The sequence below is a fragment of the Macrosteles quadrilineatus genome, unplaced genomic scaffold (assembly GCF_028750875.1).
Source record: "Macrosteles quadrilineatus isolate MER2022 unplaced genomic scaffold, UCM_ALF_1.0 Scaffold_16__1_contigs__length_3527350, whole genome shotgun sequence".
Classification (NCBI taxonomy): Eukaryota; Metazoa; Arthropoda; class Insecta; order Hemiptera; family Cicadellidae; genus Macrosteles; species Macrosteles quadrilineatus.
The window spans coordinates 1,782,637-1,805,875 of record NW_026542609.1 but is presented as its reverse complement, the minus strand read 5'-3'; the positions used below and the strand labels follow the sequence as shown (position 1 = coordinate 1,805,875).

General features: G+C 36.5%; 1 protein-coding gene across 1 annotated transcript in view; it reads left to right on the top strand.

The window, feature by feature from the left end:
• Window positions 1-4,273: 4,273 nt before the first annotated feature.
• LOC129005118 (coiled-coil domain-containing protein 22-like) overlaps window positions 4,274-23,239 on the top strand; it is a 29,206-nt gene continuing 10,240 nt past the window's right edge. Inside the window, exons 1-4 of the mRNA XM_054433929.1 lie at window positions 4,274-4,435; window positions 15,357-15,528; window positions 21,361-21,493; window positions 22,587-22,751. Of these exons, the coding sequence (XP_054289904.1) occupies window positions 4,386-4,435; window positions 15,357-15,528; window positions 21,361-21,493; window positions 22,587-22,751 (520 nt within the window). The 5' untranslated portion in view covers window positions 4,274-4,385. The remainder of the gene's footprint in view (window positions 4,436-15,356; window positions 15,529-21,360; window positions 21,494-22,586; window positions 22,752-23,239) is intronic.

Genomic DNA, 23,239 nt, shown 5'->3' with positions numbered 1-23,239 from the left:
CATAAATAAAATGTCTATTTGCAGTATTCCAAGTTAATGATACGAATTGTTTACTTGTTGTATCCAAAGTCAATGATACGTCGGGTTCACGTAAGCGAATTGTTTATTTGCAGGATCCAAACACAATGGTGCATTTGATTCATGTAAATGAATTGTCTACTTGCAGGATCCAAAGCAGTGGTTCATTTGATTCACATAAATGGAGTGTCTATTTGCAGTATGATTTCTCAGGTACCGTTTGACGTCACTAGCTGCTGACGTCACTAACTGCTGCGTCTGAAGAAACAGACAATTTTATAATTTTCTATTATTAAATTAAACTGTCATAACCTAACCAAACTAACCAAACGTGCTGATAATGGAAACATCGATTAAAGGTTTACTAATCTAAAAAATAGTATTTCACAAAATAAAATTATAATTGCCTAAAATTCAATTTTATAATTTTTTAATTATAAAATTAAACTGTCATAACCTAACCAAACCAACCAAACTTGCTGATATGAAAAAATTGTTGATAAAGTTAGTGCCGCCGGCGGGATTCGAACCCGGAACATTCGGATTATCAGCCCGCAACGCTATCAACTGCACCACCGAGGCCGATGGCTCAAAACCGTATCGTTGCGGTATTGGTGTTCCCTCAAAGTGACGTCAGCAGTTAGTGACGTCCAACGGCACCTGAGAAATCTTCCGTGTGCCGTTTCGCCATGTTAAATTTCCAAAAGTTTGAATTCACGTAGAGAAAAGCCCTGTGGTCCGATTTGTACCATTTCGGATTTATACCTTCCCATGGTCGGTTACTATGATTGTGCTAAATTTGGTGCAGATCGCTTCAGCCGTTCAGGAGGAGTATTTGTAAAACAAAAGCAGGAGTGTAGTATAAGAGCTTCGCTCCCCTCAATTAAATTTGTATTTATCGTTGTTTTGTGTCGCTATGACGGATCGAGTTAGCATGATTGTAACTGAAATTTGTGCATTTAATAGTTGTTTTGTGTAGCTATAATTGGTTTATTTGTTGTTTTATTTTTCTTTTAAATGCCTCCGACGTGACGACAACGAAACATAGACAAGAGGCGTAATCGACAATCGTGATAACGACCGCAGCTACGGGTGGTGCGAAATAGGCTTAACCCATCACAGTCATCACCTGACCCTGGACAATCTCAACTATTAGATTACAAATGCGCCCTAACACTACCCCAAAACGACTTTTCGTTCTCAATTGACCCTCTATCAATGACCTGTGTTGCCTGTAGAGCGAGGCATTTTGAGAAGGAGAAAACCGGCCGGAATGCTTTAGGTTTATCAATATAACGAAGTTAACATGGTCTGAGTTACACACCGGTAATCTTTGAGTTGACTCTTTTAAACTCATTGTAAATATGACTGTTATTCGTTTTAAAATAACTTCTAGGTAATATTTTCGAATTTGAGCAACATGTAAACTAGTTGATAACTATTAATAGTAAAAAAATGGTTTAGTGAAAAAGAACACTTAAAGTTATATTTTCCCAAACTGCCAATACCAAACAGAGTTTTCCACTTTTGTGATAATCTCATTCATGCTGCCATGTCATATTTTTACAAAAATTTTATTGATGCCCAATAACGCATTTATTTTGACAAATGGACAACAGAATCGCATTATCCGAGTCAAATTCGACTAATTATTCACAAACATTAAATTAAATGAATTTTACATTTTAGAAACGTAAAATTCTTAGAAATCAATTACCGGGTAAAAAACAGTTTTAATGATGTGTTTTTCGTGGTTTTTAGCGAATTTCCCATATAGGGAATAAGCTACCTATTACCGTAGTACTCATGGTAAGACCTGGACGCGGGACCTGATGCGCTTTTACCCTCCCTGATGCAGCAAACCTAAGTACTTGTTGATTAAACTAATTATATTTAAATAGGGAATTAATGTTATATTTTTAAGTAGACATTATAGTATAAATCCAATAAGGCAAATGGAAATTGTCTCAGTCTGCAGGTTTGCTGCGGTGGGTGTATTGTTTTATCTTATTATCGATAAATTGTTATGTTAATTTAAGTATATAGGTTCAATCATAGATAAAACATATGTTTTATGGGGTAAAAATAGGTTTTATCTATGGTTCAATCCATTTTTATGGACACTATGGGCCGGTTTCGGAGCTCGGGACTAACGCTATTCCTGGACTAAAATCCAGTTCAAACCAGTTTTTATTCTAGGACTAAAAAATCGGGTTTCGGAGCTCGAGGATTACGCTAGTCAACGACTAAGTCTATTCCGAGAGTTAACTAGTCCCTGACTTACTCTCATGGGTTTCGGAGTCACGGGTTACTTAATCCTCGAATTAAATGTTATTCGATCGGGTTTCGGAGCCAAATATTTAATCCACAACTGGGCAACAAAGACTAACTCGAGGAATAAATATGGGCAATTTTTAGTCCAGGCGAAGGGCAGGATTAAGGGGCGGACTAACTTAACTTTTGGTGTAATTACTCAATTTGTGAAGTTGTATCTATATAAATGCCAAATTCTTAATCGGCATAAAATTTACTTGCAATTTCATACCTCTTGATATTTTTTCGTAAAATTTTATTTTTCTCTTAAGTATAAGCAAACCCATCTTTGAATGAAACCCGTTTATCTACAATTTATGCTTAAGACTATAATAGGCCAAACGGTCCCTAAAATTAATATTATAAGGTACTAAACGTAGAATTTAAAATAACAATATAACGATGAAAGAAAGAAAAACTTAACTGTATGAAAAAATTAATGTAGGGCCTATCAAATCTAAATACGTATTTAATACGCTTGGTACATAATGTTACATAGGGTTACATGCATTTAAATGGTCCATTTAACGAGTTTTTGGGGACGTCGGTTTTACCGAAAAACCCGTTATCCGGACTGGCCTCGGTCCAGAGGAGTCCGGATAGTCTACTGTAATGCAATATTTTACTAAAGAATACTTTTAACCAAAACTAACAGTATGCATAACAAAACAAGACTTATGTATTAGTATTATTTTCAATTGAAACTCATACCTAGTATAATAATTTGGAATTTGGGTAAACAAAAAATATTTCAGCCGTGAGCTAACTCGGACAACCTGGATTCTCAGATAACCGGAGCTCAGATGATTGGAAGTTAACTGAAGTTGCTTGGACACCTACTTATTCTCTACTACACATTGTACTTCCAGGGGAATTGTTAAAATACAAAACAATCAGAGAACACAAATACATTCTAAGCAGATAAATTATAACTAGGCCTACTCTTAAATTGTTGTAATAATGATAATTTTTTACGGTTGATTTCATACAAAGAATAATAAAATATTTCCCTTTATTTTTTATCATCCTACAGTATTCATTTTAAAATAATTGTAAGATCTTAAATAGACAATTATTGGGGTTTGCATTAGGATTACAAAAGTCACAACCAATCTCTAATATCTCAAATGCAGATAATATCTACAGTTTTTAGATTCTCAAAAAAATAACTTGGACAAAGTAAAGGCATATACTAATACATTTGACACCTTATTCTTCAATCAGGAAGTTTTTTTTTGTTATCAAACTTAACAGCAATAAATAAACCTTCAGTTTTGTTATTTATTTTTTTAATTTTTTTTATGATGGTTCCCATAACAGGGTTTTTATTTCGGCATTCGTTTTTGAACACGATCTCTTCTTTTAGTTACCATCTTCAGTGAAACTCAAGGAATCATTATCCCAACTGATAAGTGATTAGAACCAGACTAGACAGTAGACGCTAGTGTCGCTATGAGCGCTGTCCGTGAACAACTTTGGCAGGTATCGTCTCAAATTCGTCTGTCCACTGCCACTACCAATACTCAAAAACTAAAATTCCCCGTGATTCCTACCTTAGTCCTAGAATAAGTAGTCCAGAAGTTGACGAATAAAGTTAGTCTCCGAATAGACTAGTCCGCGGACTAGGGAGTTAGTTCGCGAGCTCTGAAACCCGATTTTTTATTCGATGACTAACTTTATTCACTGATTGAGTAACTCCAGGATTACGTATTCCCGAGCTCGGAAACCCGCCCTATGACAGCAACAGCATAATCACTATTTGGTAGGGCCCATGTTAAAAACATTTACCCAGAGTGACATAGCCGAAATTGTGCCAAATGTACAGAAAAACCCTTGTAATCGAATCCGAATCGAGTTGTCTCGTCTTGGTCACTCTGGTCTGGTCGGTGTCGGTCTAGGTCTAGTCTGTCGTCACCGTTCCGGCTGTCTGTCTGTACTAGTAGTGGTAGTGTCCTGTCACTTTAGGGAATAGCGATTAAATTATTTATATTTATTTGATTCTTTATTACTTGTTATGTAAACGGGTTATTGCAGTAGCACACTTTTGTCATAAAATGGAAGAAGTCGATAAAATAATTCTTCAATCGTTCAAGGAAATCGGTTGGTGAGTGCATTTTATTAAAACTTTACATTTATAAGTTAACATTACCCTGCCCCTGATCAGGAACATTTTAATTTGTCTTAATTTTGACTTGTCAAGCTAATAGTAAAAACACTACAACTGCTAGTTTAATTACAAATAATTAATTATTCACTTTATTTATTCTAAAACTCATTAGCATCTAGTGTGGTACTATTAGACCTATTAATGTATTAATTAAATATAATAGTAGCCTAGTAACTTGTAGGCTATCCATGTATGTAACTTAGAAGGTAAAGAATATTTCTGAATATAACGCTAGACATTATTTTGTCACTTTACCATACTGCCAAGAGGAATTTTTATGGAAAGATCACAAACTGTAGGTTTGTTAACTTAGTATTTGAAGTCATTTTGACAAAAGACTAAACTGTTACAACAACTGACAACTGGATTACATAACATAACCTCACTTTGCAATTAGACAAAGGCTGTATAAGTTAAATATTGGTAGTACAGTAATTGGAAGGCTGATGCTTATGTTAGGTTTTTGATGTTAAATATGCATTTTAGGGTCTTCATCTGATTTTTGAATTTTTTCCCATTTCTACTTTAAATTCAATGCTGATACAGAAAATGGTATTCCTTTCACTCCAAAAACCCTGAAAAAAAAACGATAAACAACCGTAACTGGCTGCACTTTACTTTAGGTCCTACACTCATTCAAATGAAAATATTGATCGATATATCGTTTGGTTAGTTAGGTAAGCCTAACCTAACCTAACTAACCAAACGATATATCGAATGAAACAATAGAATAATTGATATTTTCATTTGGTTGTTTTTGTAGGACCTAAAGTAAAGTGCAGCCCTTTAACTTATTCAAAACATGTTATGTAGGGCCTATGTACCGGTAAACTTAGGCTACTCAAACAAAATACGTCATGTACCGGTAGGCTACTCAAACTAACCGGAATGACGATCTGATGAGCGAGATATTCAAGGAAATGTGTTACTCGATTTACAAATACCCCAAATAAGTTTACTCCCCTGTCCATCCCACCATCAACTTAACCGGTATTTAGTAGCAAGTTAAATATTTAAGTAAATAAGTACAACTGAGCACCCTGGATATTATATTTTATAAAAAGAAGTGACATGTTTCGGGCATTAGTCCATTTTCAAACTTCAAAATACATTAGTAGCAAGTTATTGCACTTTAGATTCAACCATGATGCTATTATGAACCCTTACTTACTTACTTCTTACTTCTGAAGTCTTCTCCGCAATCGGGTGATTGGGGAATCGTCAAGATTCATCTGTTTGGTTCTCGAAGTGAGCCCCGTTATCTAAGGTGTTGAAAAGTGTGTTCCTCGATATACTCTGCTGTGGTGTAGTAGGGCCTATTGATTAAATATTGTTTAAGCTTGTAAATAAATGTGTTGTGTTTGACAGTGGCTTTTATAGAGTCCGGCAGTAAACTAGAGGTTTGAGGGCTGCCTCAAACCTCTAGCAAAACAATTTAAGCGTTAAGTAAAAAATGGAACTCTTCTAAACTAACCAAACTTGCTGTATGATTCTATAAATTGGTTTTATCAGAGAAAAGACATGTGGTGAGGGCAGGCCATGCTTTATGCGTATTTTTGACTACATAAGCTTAAGTCCTTTGAAGGTAGGTTAGATTATGTAAGTTAAAAGTAGGTTAGCATGTCAGGTTACGAAAGATTAAGGACGGGCCTCACGCTTAATGCATTATTATGCGTTATTATTAGCTTATTATGCATTATTATTGATTAACCTAATTTTTCCCAATGTAAAGTTGTAACGAGCCAATTTTTTTCAAGATACTTTTTACCTTCCTCCTTAAACCTTACGACTCCTTTCCGCCGTCCCCAATCAACTTCCGCCGCCCTACATCGCCTTCCGCTGCCCTACCTATCCTTCCGCCATGACCTCCGCCCATCTCCTTACCTTACGTCTCCTTTCCGCCGCTCCAATCAACGTCCGCCGCCCTACGTCGCCTTCCGCTGCCCTACCGATCCTCCCGCTAAGATCTCCGCCCATCTCCCTACCTCACGTCTTCTTTCCGCCGCCCCTAGTCAACCTCCGCCGCCCTACCTCGCCTTCCGCCGCCCTACCGATCCTTCCGCCATGACCTCCGCACATCTCCTTACCTTACGTCTCCTTTCCGCCGCTCCAATCAACGTCCGCCGCCCTACCTCGCCTTCCGCCGCCCTACCGATCCTTCCGCCATGACCTCCGCCCATCTCCTTACCTTACGTCTCCTTTCCGCCACTCCAATCAACGTCCGTCACCCTACGTCGCTTTCCGCTGCCCTACGGATCCTTCCGCCACGACCTCCGCCCATCTCCCTACCTCACGTCTCCTTTCCGCCGCCCCTAGTCAACTTCCGCCGCCCCGCATCGCATTCCGCTGCCCTACCTATCCTTCCGCCACGACCTCCGCCCATCTCCTTACCTTACGTCTCCTTTCCGCCGCTCCAATCAACTTCGCCGCCCCGCATCGCCTTCCGCTGCCCTACCGATCCTTCCGCCACGATCTCCGCCCATCTCCCTACCTCACGTCTCCTTTCCGCCATCCCTAGTCTACCTCCGCCGCCCTACATCGCCTTCCGCCGCCCTACCTATCCTTCCGCCATGACCTCCACCAATATCAATTCAATTCAATTCAATTCAATTCAAAACATCTTTATTCATTAGTATAAAAAATTGTATATACAAGAATGGTGTCAAATTCATCATTACATAAAATATAAACACAAATAAAAGACAAATACAATATACAAGAACAAAACAACAAAATAATACAGTCATCTCTCAAGTAGGTATAAAACAAAAGCATACTTCAGTGAAAACAAAAATATAGTTCAGTGAAACAGCAATAGGCCTAAAACATTTTAAGTCAATGCTGTTATTGCTTAGCCCAGAAATCTTTGAATTTATAGAGAGCATTTTGTGTCAAATGTAATTTTAGAGCGTTTTTAAATCTGTTGTCATCTGTTTCATTTTTGATTTTTATTGGTAATTGATTAAAAAATTGTATTCCAATGTATGATGGTTTTTGTTTAAATATTTCTTTTTTATGCTTATTAATTTGGAAATTATATCGGTTTCTTGTGTTGTAATTATGATTATCGACGTTTCTAGTAAATGTTGAAATATTACGTTTAACATGAAGAACAGTTTTGTAAATATAAAGGCTATAAACTGTCATGATACCCAATCCAATAAAATGTTTTTTACAGTGTGCATCAAAATCCAATTTAAGCATTGATCTTATTGCATCTTTTTGAAGATGTAAAATTTTTTTGAGGTTAAAATTTGATGTTGCTCCATATACTTCAAGACCATACCCAATATGGGTATGGACCATTGAAAAATACATTGATTGCAATGTTTTGATGTCACAAAAAGAGGACAATCTCTTCAGAGCAAAGACTCCTGAACTAACTTTTGAACAGACCTCTTTTACATGATCTGACCAAGACAGTTTTCTATCCAGTAGAATACCAAGGAACTTTGACTTTTCAGCAAGGTCAACAGTAAGGCAGTCTGTTGGTTCTGTGTCATTCCTTGAATTACCATTTTTACAAGAGAATTTAATTATTGTTGTTTTATTTTTATTAGTTAAAAGGTTCAAGTTACTTAGTCTTTCGTTGACTTTGTTTGTTGCTAGGGATAATTGATCAAAAACATTACTTCTATTGCTACTAGCTATCGTTAGATTAATATCATCTGCAAAAATACAAAATTTGTTATTTAATGTTAGATTTGAAAGACATTCTGGTAACTTTCCTAAATACACAAGGAATAGGAATGGTCCCAGGACTGATCCCTGGGGAACGGAATATTTAATTAATCTAGTTTTTGACTTTATTTTAAATAATTTATTGCCATTGAGGTGTTTAGTTTCCACATATTGCCTTCGACCTATTAGATATGATTTTAATAAAGCTAAATCTTTGCCAATTATTCCATTAGAAGTTAGTTTTTCTAGTAAAATAGAATGGGATACACTATCAAACGCTTTAGTCAGATCTAGAAATGCAGAAACAGTATGGTCACCTTTGTCTAATTTATCCACAACATGTTCAACAAAAGCTATGACTGCAGTAATAGTTGATTTATTTTGTCTAAAACCATGCTGTTCCGAATCTAATAAGCTATTTTTTTCAAAATAATCAGTTAGTTGCATCAACATACACTTTTCAAAAAACTTTGATAATGATGGTAGGATTGAAATAGGTCTGTAGTTGGCAGGATCCTTCTTGTCGCCCTTTTTAAATATTGGAATAATTTTTGAGATTTTTAATTCTGTGGGAAATACTCCAGATATCAAAGAAGCATTTATAACATGCAGTAAAGGCTTAAGAATTGCTCTTTTTGAAGCCTTAATGACTTTTGTTGGGATGTCATCATATCCAGATGACCACTTGTTCTTTACTGAATTAATTATTTTATCTAACTGTTCCTCAGATATAGTGTGAAACTTAAATCTAGACTTATCAGCAATAACAGCATTGGACTGCTTGGGGCTATCCCCAAAGGAATCTTTATTAGTCAAATTTGGAATTATTGTGCTGTCAACTAAGTCTGCATAGTAATCATTCATTATGTTAACAACTTCCACAGGGTCAGTAACGGAATTTCCATTATGTTTTAAAATAATCTGGGATGGTAAATTAGCAGAATTTCTTCCAAGTTCAGTGTTAATTAAATTCCAAGTAGTTTTTGCTACATTTTCAGATAAAGTGATTTTATTGTGAAAGTATCGTTTCTTTTTTTCAATTATGAGTTTTTTTAACCTTCTTTTTTGCTGCTTTATGTTCAATTTAAATGTCACATTTTTATTTTTCCTTTTGTTTTTACAAGCGTTTAATAAGTTTTGCCTTTCTTCTTTGATCTCTCTATCTATCCAATTCTTAAATCCGTGTTTTGTACGAACATTAGTCACAGGAAAATTCTTATCAAAGTAAAACCTTAGAATATTGTAAAAAAATGTAAATTTTTTATCAATAGGGGTTTGGTAAAGTTGTGTCCAGTTCTCAAATTCTAAATCTTTTATAAAACTATTAATATTATTTTTGCTATAAATCCTTTTTGATTCCAATAATATTTTAGGATTATTGGATTTTTCTTTACTCATAGTATTTATTGTGAGCAATTGCCCATCATGATCTGAGAGTGCAGTTACTAAACACAGCACTTTAATATAGGCTTTGTCAATGTTAGTAATAAAGTTATCTATTGCTGTTTCACTTGTATCTGTAACTCTAGTTGGTATGTTTACTGTATAGTACATGTTGTGCAACTTTAATAAATTAACAAAATCTATTTTTCTGTTATCTTCAGACAAAATATCTATATTAAAATCACCACCAACGCAAATACTATTATTAATATCTCCTAAGCAATGTAAAAGTTTATTTAAATGTTCTAAAAAACTATCAATATTCCTAGATGGGGTTCTGTAAATACCAGCTAAAATAAATTTTACATTATTTGTTTTTACTTCTATTGAACATGATTCAAAAACTTTATCAATATTTAATTCGTCTATGCATTTACTGGTAATTTTTTTGCATTTAATCACATTTGAGACCATTATCATAACCCCACCTCCTTGGTTATTATTCCTAACATAATAACTAACTGTTTTATAGCCACTAAGTACAAAACTATTTATCTCATCTATTGTCAATTTGTGTTCTGTCAAGATTATAATATCAGGTTTTAAATCATCAATAGTAATTTTTAATGAATCTATTCTGCTAGATAAACACTGTATGTTTTGGTGGAAAACTGTAATTTTAGATGCTGGATTGTTGGTGGTGTTAGTTATTTTAAATCTTTTGTTACAATCCTGCTTCTTAAAAAATAATTCTTACTATGAACATCATTATCCCCGATCAAAACATCAAGCTCTGCATTACGTGTAGGCGCAACACTCACTTCACCTTCACTGAGCACAGCACTTGTTATTGATGTGTGTGCAGGCGTAGGTGCATCTCTCTGTGTGGATTTCTGGTCAGCCTGTGTTGATTGTTTAATCACCTCGTTGTACTGCAGTTCACCTGGTACCACTGGAGGGCTGGCTTGATTGGGACAGGGGATGCTCGTCAGATCATCAGTGGTTGTTGTGGTGGGGTCATCAGAAGCATTTGCTGTGCCACTAGCTTTTGCAGCAATATTAGTATTGGTATCACCAGAGCCACCTCTAATGATGTTGGCAGGAGTGCTAGTCGTAGCAATGCAGCTGGTGCTTGGTGGCAGCTGTGAATTCCCTGTGTTTTGTGTCTGGTCAGGCCACCCGCGCCAGGGCGAGGAATCAGACATCAATGAGTCACTGGCATTGAAGCAAGGAGTGGCAGGAATGACCTTTGCTGATGGCTTTAAAGATTTCTTGAGTATTTCAGCTTTAAGTGATTCTTCAAGCTGGATTTTAAAATTATGGTGGCTCAGTCCGTTTCTCAAACATCTTCTTGAGTTTTCATTGTATGTAACAATGATAACTGCAGCATTAGTCTTCTTTTGGAACGATATGATACTAGATACAAAAGTTTTTATTTCCACATTGTCCCTTATGCATCCAATAGGGGAACAGTATAAAGTATCGTAGTTCCTGCTTTTAAAATCTATAGTGAGCTCTTGGAAAGCTTTCACATAGTCAATTAGTTTTGGTTTGTCATAGTACTTGAGCTTGGTTATTAGGCTGTATATTCCAGCTCCGTTATTAGCTTGTTGGTGTGCTAGGTGGCTGGCAACACAATCCCAAACTGTAGGCTTCCCGAATTGGTTCTTAAATTTAACGGCAACTCCAGCAGTCATTTGCCTGTCGTGACCAAAATCACCTGATATACTGTGGGCAAAAGCTACTTTCTTCTTATTACAGTTGTTCTTCAGTGTAGTTGCCATGTCTTGATCAATTACTGTTATTATACTGCTAGGCTTAAAGGGTGTTTTATCTGGCTCTGGCAATATTTTTTTTTTTTAAATGAGATTGCACACTTTTCTAGCTACGATTTTTTTCCCCTTTTTGTTAATATGGTAACCTTGTCGTGTATGATAAAATTTTTCCAAGAGATGCAAGTCCAATAGCTTTGTATGAGAATTTGTATGTACCAATGCTCTAATCTTGTTATTTATTTCTGAAATTATATTATGCTGTACCTTATAATTGTGTAGGTCATATCGGTAGGGTATTGTGGTTATTATAAGATTTGTGTTTTTTAAATTGACAATTAGACTCTCTAGATTTTTTATTATTGAATCTGAAGTTTCGTTAAGGTCTTTCATTGTGTGATGAAGCTTCACATTGTTTGATCCCCCAATCAAACAAATCCAGTCATTTTCTGTATATGACTTCAAATGTGACATAGTTTTAGTTTTGTTCACCACATATTCAAACGAAGCTCCAGGTGTTATGTGTCCAAACACATTAAAAGTCTCATTGGTGAGACTGGTCACATGGCTAGCCAGATCTCTCCCCTGACTATCAGCCACAATTGTTAAATTATGTTTTTTTGTCTTGCTGGTCAATTTGATGTTATCTGGCTTGACTACTTTTGCAGGCTTGGGTTGTTTTTTATTTGGAATTTTTATATTAGTAGATGTACTCAGTTCGGTCGCTGCTGATAGTGTGGGGGGGTTAAGGTCTGATTGAGTGCTTAATATTTCAAAGGGGTTTTTGGAATCCTTACCCTACGTCTCCTTTCCGCCGCTCCAATCAACTTCTGCCGCCTTACATCGCCTTCCGCTACCCTACCGATCCTTCCGCCACGATCTCCGCCCATCTCCCTACCTCACGTCTCCTTTCCACCACCCCTAGTCAACTTCCGCCGCCTCACCTCGTCTTCCGCTGCCCTACTGATCCTTCCGCCACGATCTCCGCCCATCTTCCTACCTCACGTCTCCTTTCCGCCACCCCTAGTCAACCTCCGCCGCCCTACATCGCCTTCTGCTGCCCTACCTATCCTTCCGCCATGACCTCCGGCAATATCCTTACCCTACGTCTCCTTTCCGCCGCTCCAATCAACTTCCGCCGCCCTACATCGCTTTCTGCTACCCTACCGATCCTTCCGCCACGACCTCCGCCCATCTCCCTACCTCACGTCTCCTTTCCGCCGCCGCTAGTCAACTTCCGCCGCCCCGCATCACATTCCGCTGTCCTACCTATCCTTCCGCCACGACTTCCGCCCATATCCTTACCCTACGACTCTTTTCCGCCGCCCAAGAGCACCTTCCGCCGCTCCACGTCTCCTTCCGCCACCCGAAACCATCGATACCAATACCGTTATGCCAGTTCCTGATCCTATCCGCCGAACCTAACCTCAATTTACATCCCCATTTGTTTCTATGTTAACTTAGGAACCGATCATCTCTCCATGACAGCTGGGTTGCAACTGAGCAAAAACGCACTTCTGCGCATGCGCGACTTTCCCCCCCCAGGTGGACACGATTTTCGCATAAAACCGCGGCAGCTGGGGACCTAAGTCTCTTTCGCTCCCGGGCAGTGGCCCAGGACACTTCATGGGCGGTGCACTCTCCTAAAATCCGTCCCTATTGCTAGAGAAATCCGAGCAATCCGTCCCTATTGCTAGAGCAATCCGAGCAATCCGTCCTTATTGCTAGAGCAATCCGAGCAATCCGTCCCCATTGCTAGAGCAATCCGAGCAATCCGTCCTTATTGCTAGAGCAATCCGAGCAATCCGTCCTTATTGCTAGAGCAATCCAAGCAATCCGTCCCTATTGCTAGAGAAATCCAAGCAATCCGTCCTTATTGCTAGAGCAATCCGAGCAATACGTCCTTATTGCTAGAGCAATCCAAGCAATCCGAGCAATCCGTCCCTATTGCTAGAGAAATCCAAGCAATCCTTTCCTATTGCTAGAGAAATCTGAGCAATCCGTTCCTATTGCTAGAGAAATCCAAGCAATCCGTCCATATTGCTAGAGAAATCCAAGCAATCCGTCCCTATTGCTAGAGAAATCCAAGCAATCCGTCCCCATTGCTAGAGCAATCCGAGCAATCCGTTCCTATTGCTAGAGAAATCCAAGCAATCCGTCCTTATTGCTAGAGCAATCCAAGCAATCCGTTCCTGAGTGCTAGAGCAATCCGAGCAACCCGACGCACGTGCTAGAGAAATCCCAGCAATCCAAGTTTATCCTTTGGCTGTGATGAGTCAGGGCCATTTGGGAATCTTGTGATTCATTGCCAATATTCTGAGCCAATTCCAACTCCTTTTAACATCGACCCCTGGAATCAAAAACCCAGCTACGACTTTGCTATCAAGGACAAGTGTGCAAGCTGCAAATCCGCTCCGTTCCGAAAAATACGTCACAAAGTAGGGTAGTAATTATGCTTAGAATATTATTTTACATTTATTTAAATACTCCCAACATTTTAACTTAGTAGCCAACACGTGAAATTTTGGTGCAACAATTGTATTAGGCCTAGGCCTATTTTGTTATTTGCCTACGGTAGTTTTACAAAAACAGCTATAAAATGAAGGATTTTATAGGCTAAACAAACCAAATTTAGTTTTTTGTGTAACAAATTGAATAGGCCTACCTACTATTTATACATTTTAGCTACCAAGAAATAGATAATTTTATTTTTTATTTTTCAAGGTTGCTTTCAAAAGAAATTTTATATACATTTTTATTACATTTTTCATTACATTCTTCATTACATTTTTAATGAGTTTTTTTACTAAAACATTGTACATTGGCCCTTATTTAGCTACTCAGTTCTAACAACTGTTAATACTGTTCTACAAAATGGCGACCATACAAAGTAGGTATTTTAAGCCAAGTGCATGATACTTGACAAATAACTCAGTCAGGAATGGGTTAAGCTATTTCTAAAATAATGGGGATAGCATGCCACAACAAACTTCCTTAACACGTTCGCGGCGGCATGGGAGCGATCGCTCCCATACGGAACCCTAATGCCATCCTGGTGGGTGCGATCGCTCCCAAGCTGCAATGCGGTACGAAATGATTTTATTTTTAAGCCAGGATTAGAGCTAGAAACTTGAAACCTCGCACAGTACTGCTGAATAGTATACTGTATTTTGTTGTGGTGTAGGTTGGTAGTAAATTTTCCCGTAAAATCCCCGTTTGGCAAATTTTAAAATCTACTTTTTGTCCCGTCTTTTTCCCTCCATTTGGCAATAGGCCTACAATTCCAATGGGACCGGCTACGTTCCAAGCAGTGCTGCTATCTGTGGGTGTTTAGCAAACTACGTCGACTCTCGTTGTTAAGCAGGACATCCTCGCACGTTATTTGGTATTCGTCAGACCGAATTTGGAAAGCCAATCACACGCGGCAATTGGGTTTGTTCGGCGCTGAGGGCTGCGCCGTACTGGGGATACGCCCGCCATTTGACGTGCCGCCGCGAACGTGTTAACTTATATTCCAGCTCATTTGTATTCTTTTTAGGCAATAAATGTTCAAGCGGTTCAGTTAAAACCCTTTTTACAAGTTCAAAGGTTTTTTTTAAACAATATTTTTTTAACATATCTTTTCTATTTCTTGTGGAAAACAAAATTTCTGTTGTAAATGCCAAAAAACTGTTAAAATAATTGACATTATGTCAAACAAAAGACTACGGTAGTGTAACTTATAGGTGAGTCGGAGGCTCAGTTGGTAGCGTCACAGACTTTGGGCCCAAGGCAGAAGTGTCGTGGGTTTGGATCCTAGTCACTGCCATAAAACTTTTATCAGTACAGTTCACCTCTGTACTGTACCGGCTCACCCCTTGCTTTGCTGGATACGTTCCACGCACAGATCTCTAGTCTATGTGGACGGGCAAATGCAAGGTTAAAAGAGGCCGCCAACCTCTAAAAAAAAATAAATAAATACAAATAATAACTCCGATATAAACACAGCTTATATAAAATTAATCATATTTTCTCTCCCACAGCACCTTTGAAGAAGACGTGGTGAGCCTACGGCAGTTCACAGCTGAAATGGTTGTAGCAGCAGCAGCTCGGTGTATTAATGTCATACAACCAGGACTCGACATTCCCTCAAAACTGCCTCCTTCCATGTCCTCAAGGTATAAACTGGGGACTGTGATAGCGGAAGCTTGCATCGTAAGTATTAACTAACCAAAAAAATACTGAGAACATGTTTTATTGCAGATTTTCAATGATAGAGCTGAGGAATTTGCATTTAAAACTTTGAGAAAGTAAAAGTGGAACAGTTTCCTAAATTGTATGTTAAATTAAACTGAGTGTACAGTAGACTCCCTCTTATCTGCACTTCTCGGGACCGAGGCCAGTCCTGATAACGGGTTTTCCGGTTAAACCGATCTCCAAAAACTCGTTTAAATGCATACTGTAATACAGTATTTGACTTAATTTTAGGAGAGCATCTTATTTAGAGACATGATCACTGGTCTCAAATCTTTCCCACGAGAACAGTAGCTTCAGTACTGCCCACTTCCTGCCGATCTAGTCTGGTTAAATTGATGTGCTGATACAAATTGTCCGTTTAAAGAGTTGTAATTTCTGCCGAGTGTAGTCCGGTTAAAAGGTGTCCGGATAAGAGGGAGTCTACTGTAAATGAAATGTCAGCTCATAAAAATAATATCAATAAAATCGACTAATTATAGACATGATTCAATGTTTACGTTGTTGGGTTTTTTAAATTGAAATATATGATCTAACAACTTCATATTTTGCTCTGCTGAAATTCTATTTATTTTTATTATGGGTTTTAAACATGTTTAAGTAATCAAACGTTAATTAAAAAATATAAAGTTTTTTTTAACAAGTATTTATTTACACCATGGTTTTAAATGACTGAAATAACAAGAAACAAATAATTGTAAACAAAACACAAACTCTACAGTGCACCGGACGGAACTAACAATAAAATGTTTATTATAACTTAAAATATTACAAGACGAATAAATCTAAATTACAGATATTACAAAAATTTTTGATTCTTTCAATATATATGTTGGATGCCTGCTCCATCTTCGAATTCTCGAGCAGATCCCTATTTTTTTCGAGATCTTCTCAGACACATGCTTGTTGCCCTTAAAATTGAGCAAGTCAGTCTCGTTCTTATTCAATTAACTACTAGGCTGTAAGGCTTAACCCATTTTTCTGACAATCTTTCAGCCAATGAAATGAAATGAAATATTCCTTTATTGTCACAATACATTTCAAGTTTCAGCAATGCTGATGAAACAGGTGACATTGTCCATTATTAAAACTAGATTTACAAAACATTCCTATAAACTAAATAAATGTAGGCCTACTGTAATAAAAAAATGTTTAACTGTTATTCAAATATTCAGAAATAGACTCAAACTGTTTTTGTAAAAGATACATCTTAAACTCGCTTTTGAATTTTGAAATATTGGTAATTTCTTTGAATTTGGCAGGTAGACTGTTGTAAAGTCTGAGACTCATATAGAATGGAGATCTTTCATACAGACAGAGGCAATGTCTTGGAAATTTAAAATTATTTTTAAAATGCTCTTATTAGTGTTTGAAAATCATTGCCTAGGATTCCGCAAACTGATGTTATCAAAGGAGTGAAAGAGGCATTAGGGCTCTCACAGGCTTATACTTTCTTTTCTTTTCTTCTTCTGCATTTTTTATGACATTGTCATGAGGTTTGGAGACATATGAGGGAGCATCGGTGTCTACGACACGGATATCAAATAATGCTTCCCTCTGTGTCTCCCACACCCCTCTACATGCCAAGTCAGCTTTAATTGCAGGCCTGTTTGCATTTCCATTCTCTGCTAAAAGGGGCTCTTTGATACAATTCCCCCATGCCTGTTCCATAATGTTTCCTAAAGTATCTCTAATTTCATTGTGTCTTTTTATAATTAGGCCACCTACAGGACATATAAGGGCATGGTCTGTATTAAATTCTTTTCCACAGCCATAACATTTGGTTGGTAAATTGATTGGTATCCGACCGTATCTCAGTGCCAGGGAATCCTTAAATTCTTGGAGTGACATGTCTAAATTTAATTTCTTCAATGGTATACAGGATAACCAGCTGCCATGTTTTGATTTAAAACATAAGTTGGATATTATTCTTATTTCTGAAACTCACTTTACTGATTTAAACTTTTGTAAAATTCCAAATTTCAGTCTATACAACACTAACCATCCTAGCAATAAAGCTCATGGAGGTTGTGCTATCTTGGTTAAAAGTCATATCAAGCACCACGAATTGCCAAAATATCAGTTTGATTTCATCCAAAGTTCATCTGTTGTAGTGGAGTTTGAGACAGGCCCACTTACTATAAATTCTATTTACTGCCCACCTAGACACAACATTACACGCCAACAGTTTAATGATTTCTTCTGCACTTTAGGCTGTAAATTTTTGTCAGGAGGAGACTACAATGCCAAACATCCTACATGGGGCTCCCGTCTGGCAACTCCCAGAGGTCGACAACTATTGCAGTCAATCCAAGAACGGAACCTTGATACTCTATCGACAGGTGAACCGACATATTGGCCCTCTGATCGTCAAAAAATACCAGACCTTCTTGATTTTTTTGTTACAAAAGGTGTATCCCGAGATTGTGTGACAATCGAGCAATCTCTGGACCTTTCCTCAGACCACTCACCTGTAATTTGAACGATCGCTTCAAATGTTATATTCACACCTATTCCACCACATTTATGCAACAAAAATACAGATTGGAATTATTTTCGTGAATTAATGGATCAAAATTTAAAGATTTCTGTGTGCTTGAAGAGCGAAGAAGATTTGAATCTTGCTGTTGAACATTTCAACAAAACAGTTCAAGACTCCGCTTGGAGAGCAACTCCAGACCAGAATAAACTTAATATAAAATCAGGAATAAGCTATCCAATTGAAATTAATAGGAAAATTGCCGAAAATCGCCGACTCCGTAGAATATGGCAAAACTCTAGAGACCAGACGGATAAAAGAAATCTAAACAGGGCCACTCAACAACTAAAATGGTTACTGTTTAAATTAAACAATGACAGATTTCAAGATTTCACATCAAACCTTTCTCCATCTGAAGCTAGTGACTACTCCTTTTGGAAAGTTACAAAAAACTTAAAACGTCCACAAATTTGCATTCCACCTATTCTAAAAGAAGACGGTTCTTGGGCCAAAAACAACATCGAGAAAGCAGATGTATTTGCTTCATACTTCAAGGATGTGTTTAAGCCATATAATATTAATTCAAATGTTGAACAAGAAATTTTGGAATTCCTCGATTCTCCAAATCAACTTGATTTACCAATAAAATTGTTCACACCATCTGAAGTAGCTAAAGTAATAAAAGACGATTTAAATGGCAAAAAAGCCCCCGATTATGATCTGATAACAGGTAAAGTGTTGAAAGAGCTTCCTAGAAAAGGAATAGTTTTCCTTACAGTACTTTTCAATGCAGTTTTACGCCTTGAATACTTACCAATACAGTGGAAGGTTTCACAAATTGTTGTTATTCCGAAACCTGGTAAACCTTTAAATCAAGCATCCTCGTATCGGCCTATATCTCTTCTTCCCGTGGTTTCTAAAGTTTTTGAAAAACTTTTTTTTTTTTAAAGACTCCAAATTATAATTGATGAAAAAGAATTGTTGCCTTCCCATCAGTTTGGATTCCGCCGAAGGCATTCCACCATTGAGCAAGTGCATAAAATAGTGAATGTAATCAAGGAAGATCTTGAAAATAAACGTTTTTGTTCATCTGCTATTTTGGACGTAGCCCAGGAGTTTGATAAAGTCTGGCACCCAGGATTATTGTTCAAAATTAAAACTTTGCTGCCCCATACATACTATGGAGTGTTGAAATCGTATTTGTCCAAACGCTTTTTTCAAATTAAATATCAAGATATAGTTACAGATGTGCATGAAATTGAATCAGGTGTACCACAAGGCAGTGTTCTTGGACCTATTTTGTATATTTTGTTCACTTATGACCTTCCAAGTACTCAGGGTATTACGGTTGCAACATTTGCAGACGACACTGCTTTTTTATCATCAAATCAGGATCCTATTCTGGCATCATCAAACCTTCAGGCTGCAATAGACGATTTGTCTCAGTGGCTACAGAATTGGAAAATTAAAGTAAATGAAAAAAAATCCGTTCAAGTTACATTTACTATGTCTACAAGAACTTGTCCCCCAGTAACATTGAATAAAGTCATGCTTTCACAATCCAACGAAGTTAAGTACCTTGGTATGCATCTCGACGTCTGTCAAGAATAATTGAACAAAAAAATTGAAAAAATTTAAGGTCAGTGTAGGCCGTCTGGCTTACATGGCATTCACACATTTGGAACAAACGACTTCATTTAATTTTAAAAACAAACAAACTAAATTGGCTCAATGGTCGAAATTCAAAATTATCTGTTGAAAATAAATTACTTTCATACAAAATTATATTTAAACCTATTTGGACCTACGGTATCCAACTCTGGGGAACCACTTCCAACTCAAACACAGAAATAGTTCAAAGATTTCAATCGAAAACACTGAGAAAGATTTTACAAGCACCTTGGTTTGTCACAAATAATGTAATTCATCAAGATACAAAATTAAAATTACCATATGTTAGAGAAGAAATAAAAATACCCCCCCCCCCCCCGCAGCAAACCTGCAGACTTAGCGAATTTCCATCTGCCTGATTGGATTTAAACTAAAATGTCTCCTTAAAAATATCACATTTATTCCCTATTTAAAAAGAATTAGTTTATTGAGTACTTAGGTTTGCTGCAACAGGGAGGGTAATAAAGTTTTTTTAATGTAAAATATTAAAAGGTACTGTGGTTTAGTAATAAATTAATGTATTTTCCAAATTTGATCAAAATATGTTCATAAACAAGCAAACTACAACAGTTGACTTATTCTCCATAAGAATAACATGGGAATTTTAAAATTACAATTTTTTTGAATTTTCTCCGTGACAATTAGGCGCATAATAACGCTTCAATATACAAAATTATTTGTTTTTTTAAGCTCTACAAAATGGTTTTAAAATAAATTGTAAAATTTTGTGTTTTTAGGGTCAAAAATGGGAAAAACCTATTTTTACCCCATAAAACCCCCCATAAACCCCCGTTCCCATAGCCCGATCATGCTGGTTCGCGAACTCATTCAAGTTTATCCCGGCTTACACCTTCAAACCAAATTTTATCAAAATCGGACAAAAATTACTCAAGTTATCGTGCGGATGGACACATATATATATATATCTCTATATATAGATATATACAAATTTGAACGAATGGTGTTTTTGGCCTCTGGGGACATCAAAATGAAAAAGTAAATCGGTCCCGGGCTTAGGTCTTACCATGAGACCTACGGTAATAGCTACTTCCCTATAGGAAATTCCTGGCAGTTAACCTCCTCGATAATAGTAAAGCTACATATAGGCTCAAACGAGTTAATCCAATAGACCTTCCAAATCGTTTTTAGTTAAACTTTTTAAAAGTTTTTGTATGTTAGTGCACTTGATGGAGTGTAACTAACCCATGTTAAAATGGTTATTAAATTTACTTATCGTTCTAGTATAGAATAAATTGTAAATAAATACTTGTTAAAAAAAATTCTAATTATATTTTTTGAACTTTTTTCAAAATCTATCCCAAAACAGATGTTAACATAGTTTTGTTTATTATAACATTTTTATTTGCATCATATGGTGTCACTTAAAAGTGTTTATTTATTTGTTTTGATGTTTTGGCTTGTTAGTTGTCAATGCTTTTAAAATTTAGCATGTACCAGCATCTGTGTTAATATATACATTTTAAATTATTTTTTAGGAGATAAGACAAAATTTATTAATTAGGCCTATGATTGATTAACTAAACCAGGTAAACACTTTTCAAGCTATTTTTAGTAGACTAAATTCTGTATAGGTACTAATCTCCCCACTACTATTGTCTTATCGTTCTTTTACTGTTCAACAGGAATTGGGATATACTGGAGAGATTGGTTATCAGACATTTCTGTATGCGTCTGAAGCTGATGTTAGAAAAGTGTTTATGTTTCTGGTTGAGAAGTTGCCGAAAGAATCAGACAAAACGTCTTCACAACCTGAAGGTAATTCTAAAAAAAAAAAACAATAGGCATAAGTCAGTTACGGATAAAAAATCATCCTACTTTGAATACTATTGGAACTGAGAAAACAATCCATAAGCATTCTCTTATTAAAAGATTGTGGGTTAACTTCTTTTTTCGATTATTAGTCCTTTTTCCTACAGATTATTCTTTCTCTGACAGGCGGCTACTTCCTTGATAGATAGTTCCTTACCTGATAAGAGTTTTCTTTCCCTACACATTTTTCCTTTCTTAAGACACAATAAATGTAGGGTACGGTACCTAACACTTTTTGGATTTCTCCCTTTAGTTTAGGTCATGGTAATAACAAACAAGGTAGAATTTATAAAATAAACATTTAAAAAATCTATAATGTGTAATTTGTTAAAGAGATAAATTTACTTTTACATCAATTTGTATTCGTAGGCCTACTATCCTCTTTTACCATGAGTTTCATGAAATAAACTTAACCTAATTGCCGCAAGAAGCACACTGTAAAATAATATCGGGCCACCTATAACAGATAATCAATATTTATGTTGATTTAAATATTTTAATCGATATTTATATCGAACTAACATTTCTTCCGATAATATATTGTAAGTTCTCTGCGGAACTGTAGCCCTACCACATTTTTTACTTAATATCCTTAATCCTGGATTCAATAAACAATAAACAAATTTTAATTTAAATCTATAATTATAAAGGATGTAACATAGATTACACAGACCTATGTTTTTAGGATTTTTGTTCGGACAACAGGCTTACCTGAATGGGAGAGAGTCCACACTGGCAGAAGAAACACAACCTTTACACTACATATACAAAAGAATATTTCATTGTCACTGACAGCATCCACAGCTAAGAAAAAGCAAGTTTTCTTTAGGTCTAGTGACAGTGAAATATTTCTTATGTTTTGTGTAGCCTATAGACTATAGTGTTAAGTTTTATTTTTGTTGTCTGGACTCTTTCCCATTCCGGTAAGCCTGCTATCCTCAAAAATATCGAAGGAGTCTAATTAGCATTTGTTAACAATTAAATAAGGCTAAGCATAGGCCTATTATAATTGATTGTTCAACTTGAAGAGTGTTTTTAGAATCATCGTCCAGTTTGCGCCAGAGGTTTGCCATAGCCTTGAGACAGCAGCTGACAATACCTCACTGTCCTTCGGAGTCTACCTCGGCTTCAACATCCTTCGTCTCCGTGCCTCTCGAGACTGGAATCTCTCTCCCCGGCCAGAAGAGGGACTGTACACCTCAAGGTATGTTTTCTTTATGAAATTTGAACATTTACTGAATACAAGTTTATCAATGTACTTGGAGTCTGTCTTGGAAACCACATGTGGAAATATTGAATAACTTAATTGAGGTCATCATGCCATTAAATGTAATATATTGAGAGAATTGGTGGATGTTAAAACAAGGATTTCAGTGTTATGCTTGGTTTTTCACCAGCACATTATAGAATTCAAAATTGTTGTTGTGTACAGATATTTCAGCTAGGTTATCCTTATAACTGTAAAAATGCCTTAAATGCTTTTTTATGATTCTCATAGAGCTTAAACATTGTATAGAACTGGAGATATTGACAAATCTTTGCACATTTATAGTTTTTTTAATTTTAATGCATGATCTTAGAAGTTAAAGTACACAGTCCATCATAAACATTACAATACTTGATTTAAAGATAAAATTCCAATACCCAATTTATTCTTTGACCTTACGTAAAAGTCCCCAAGTTAAATAGGCC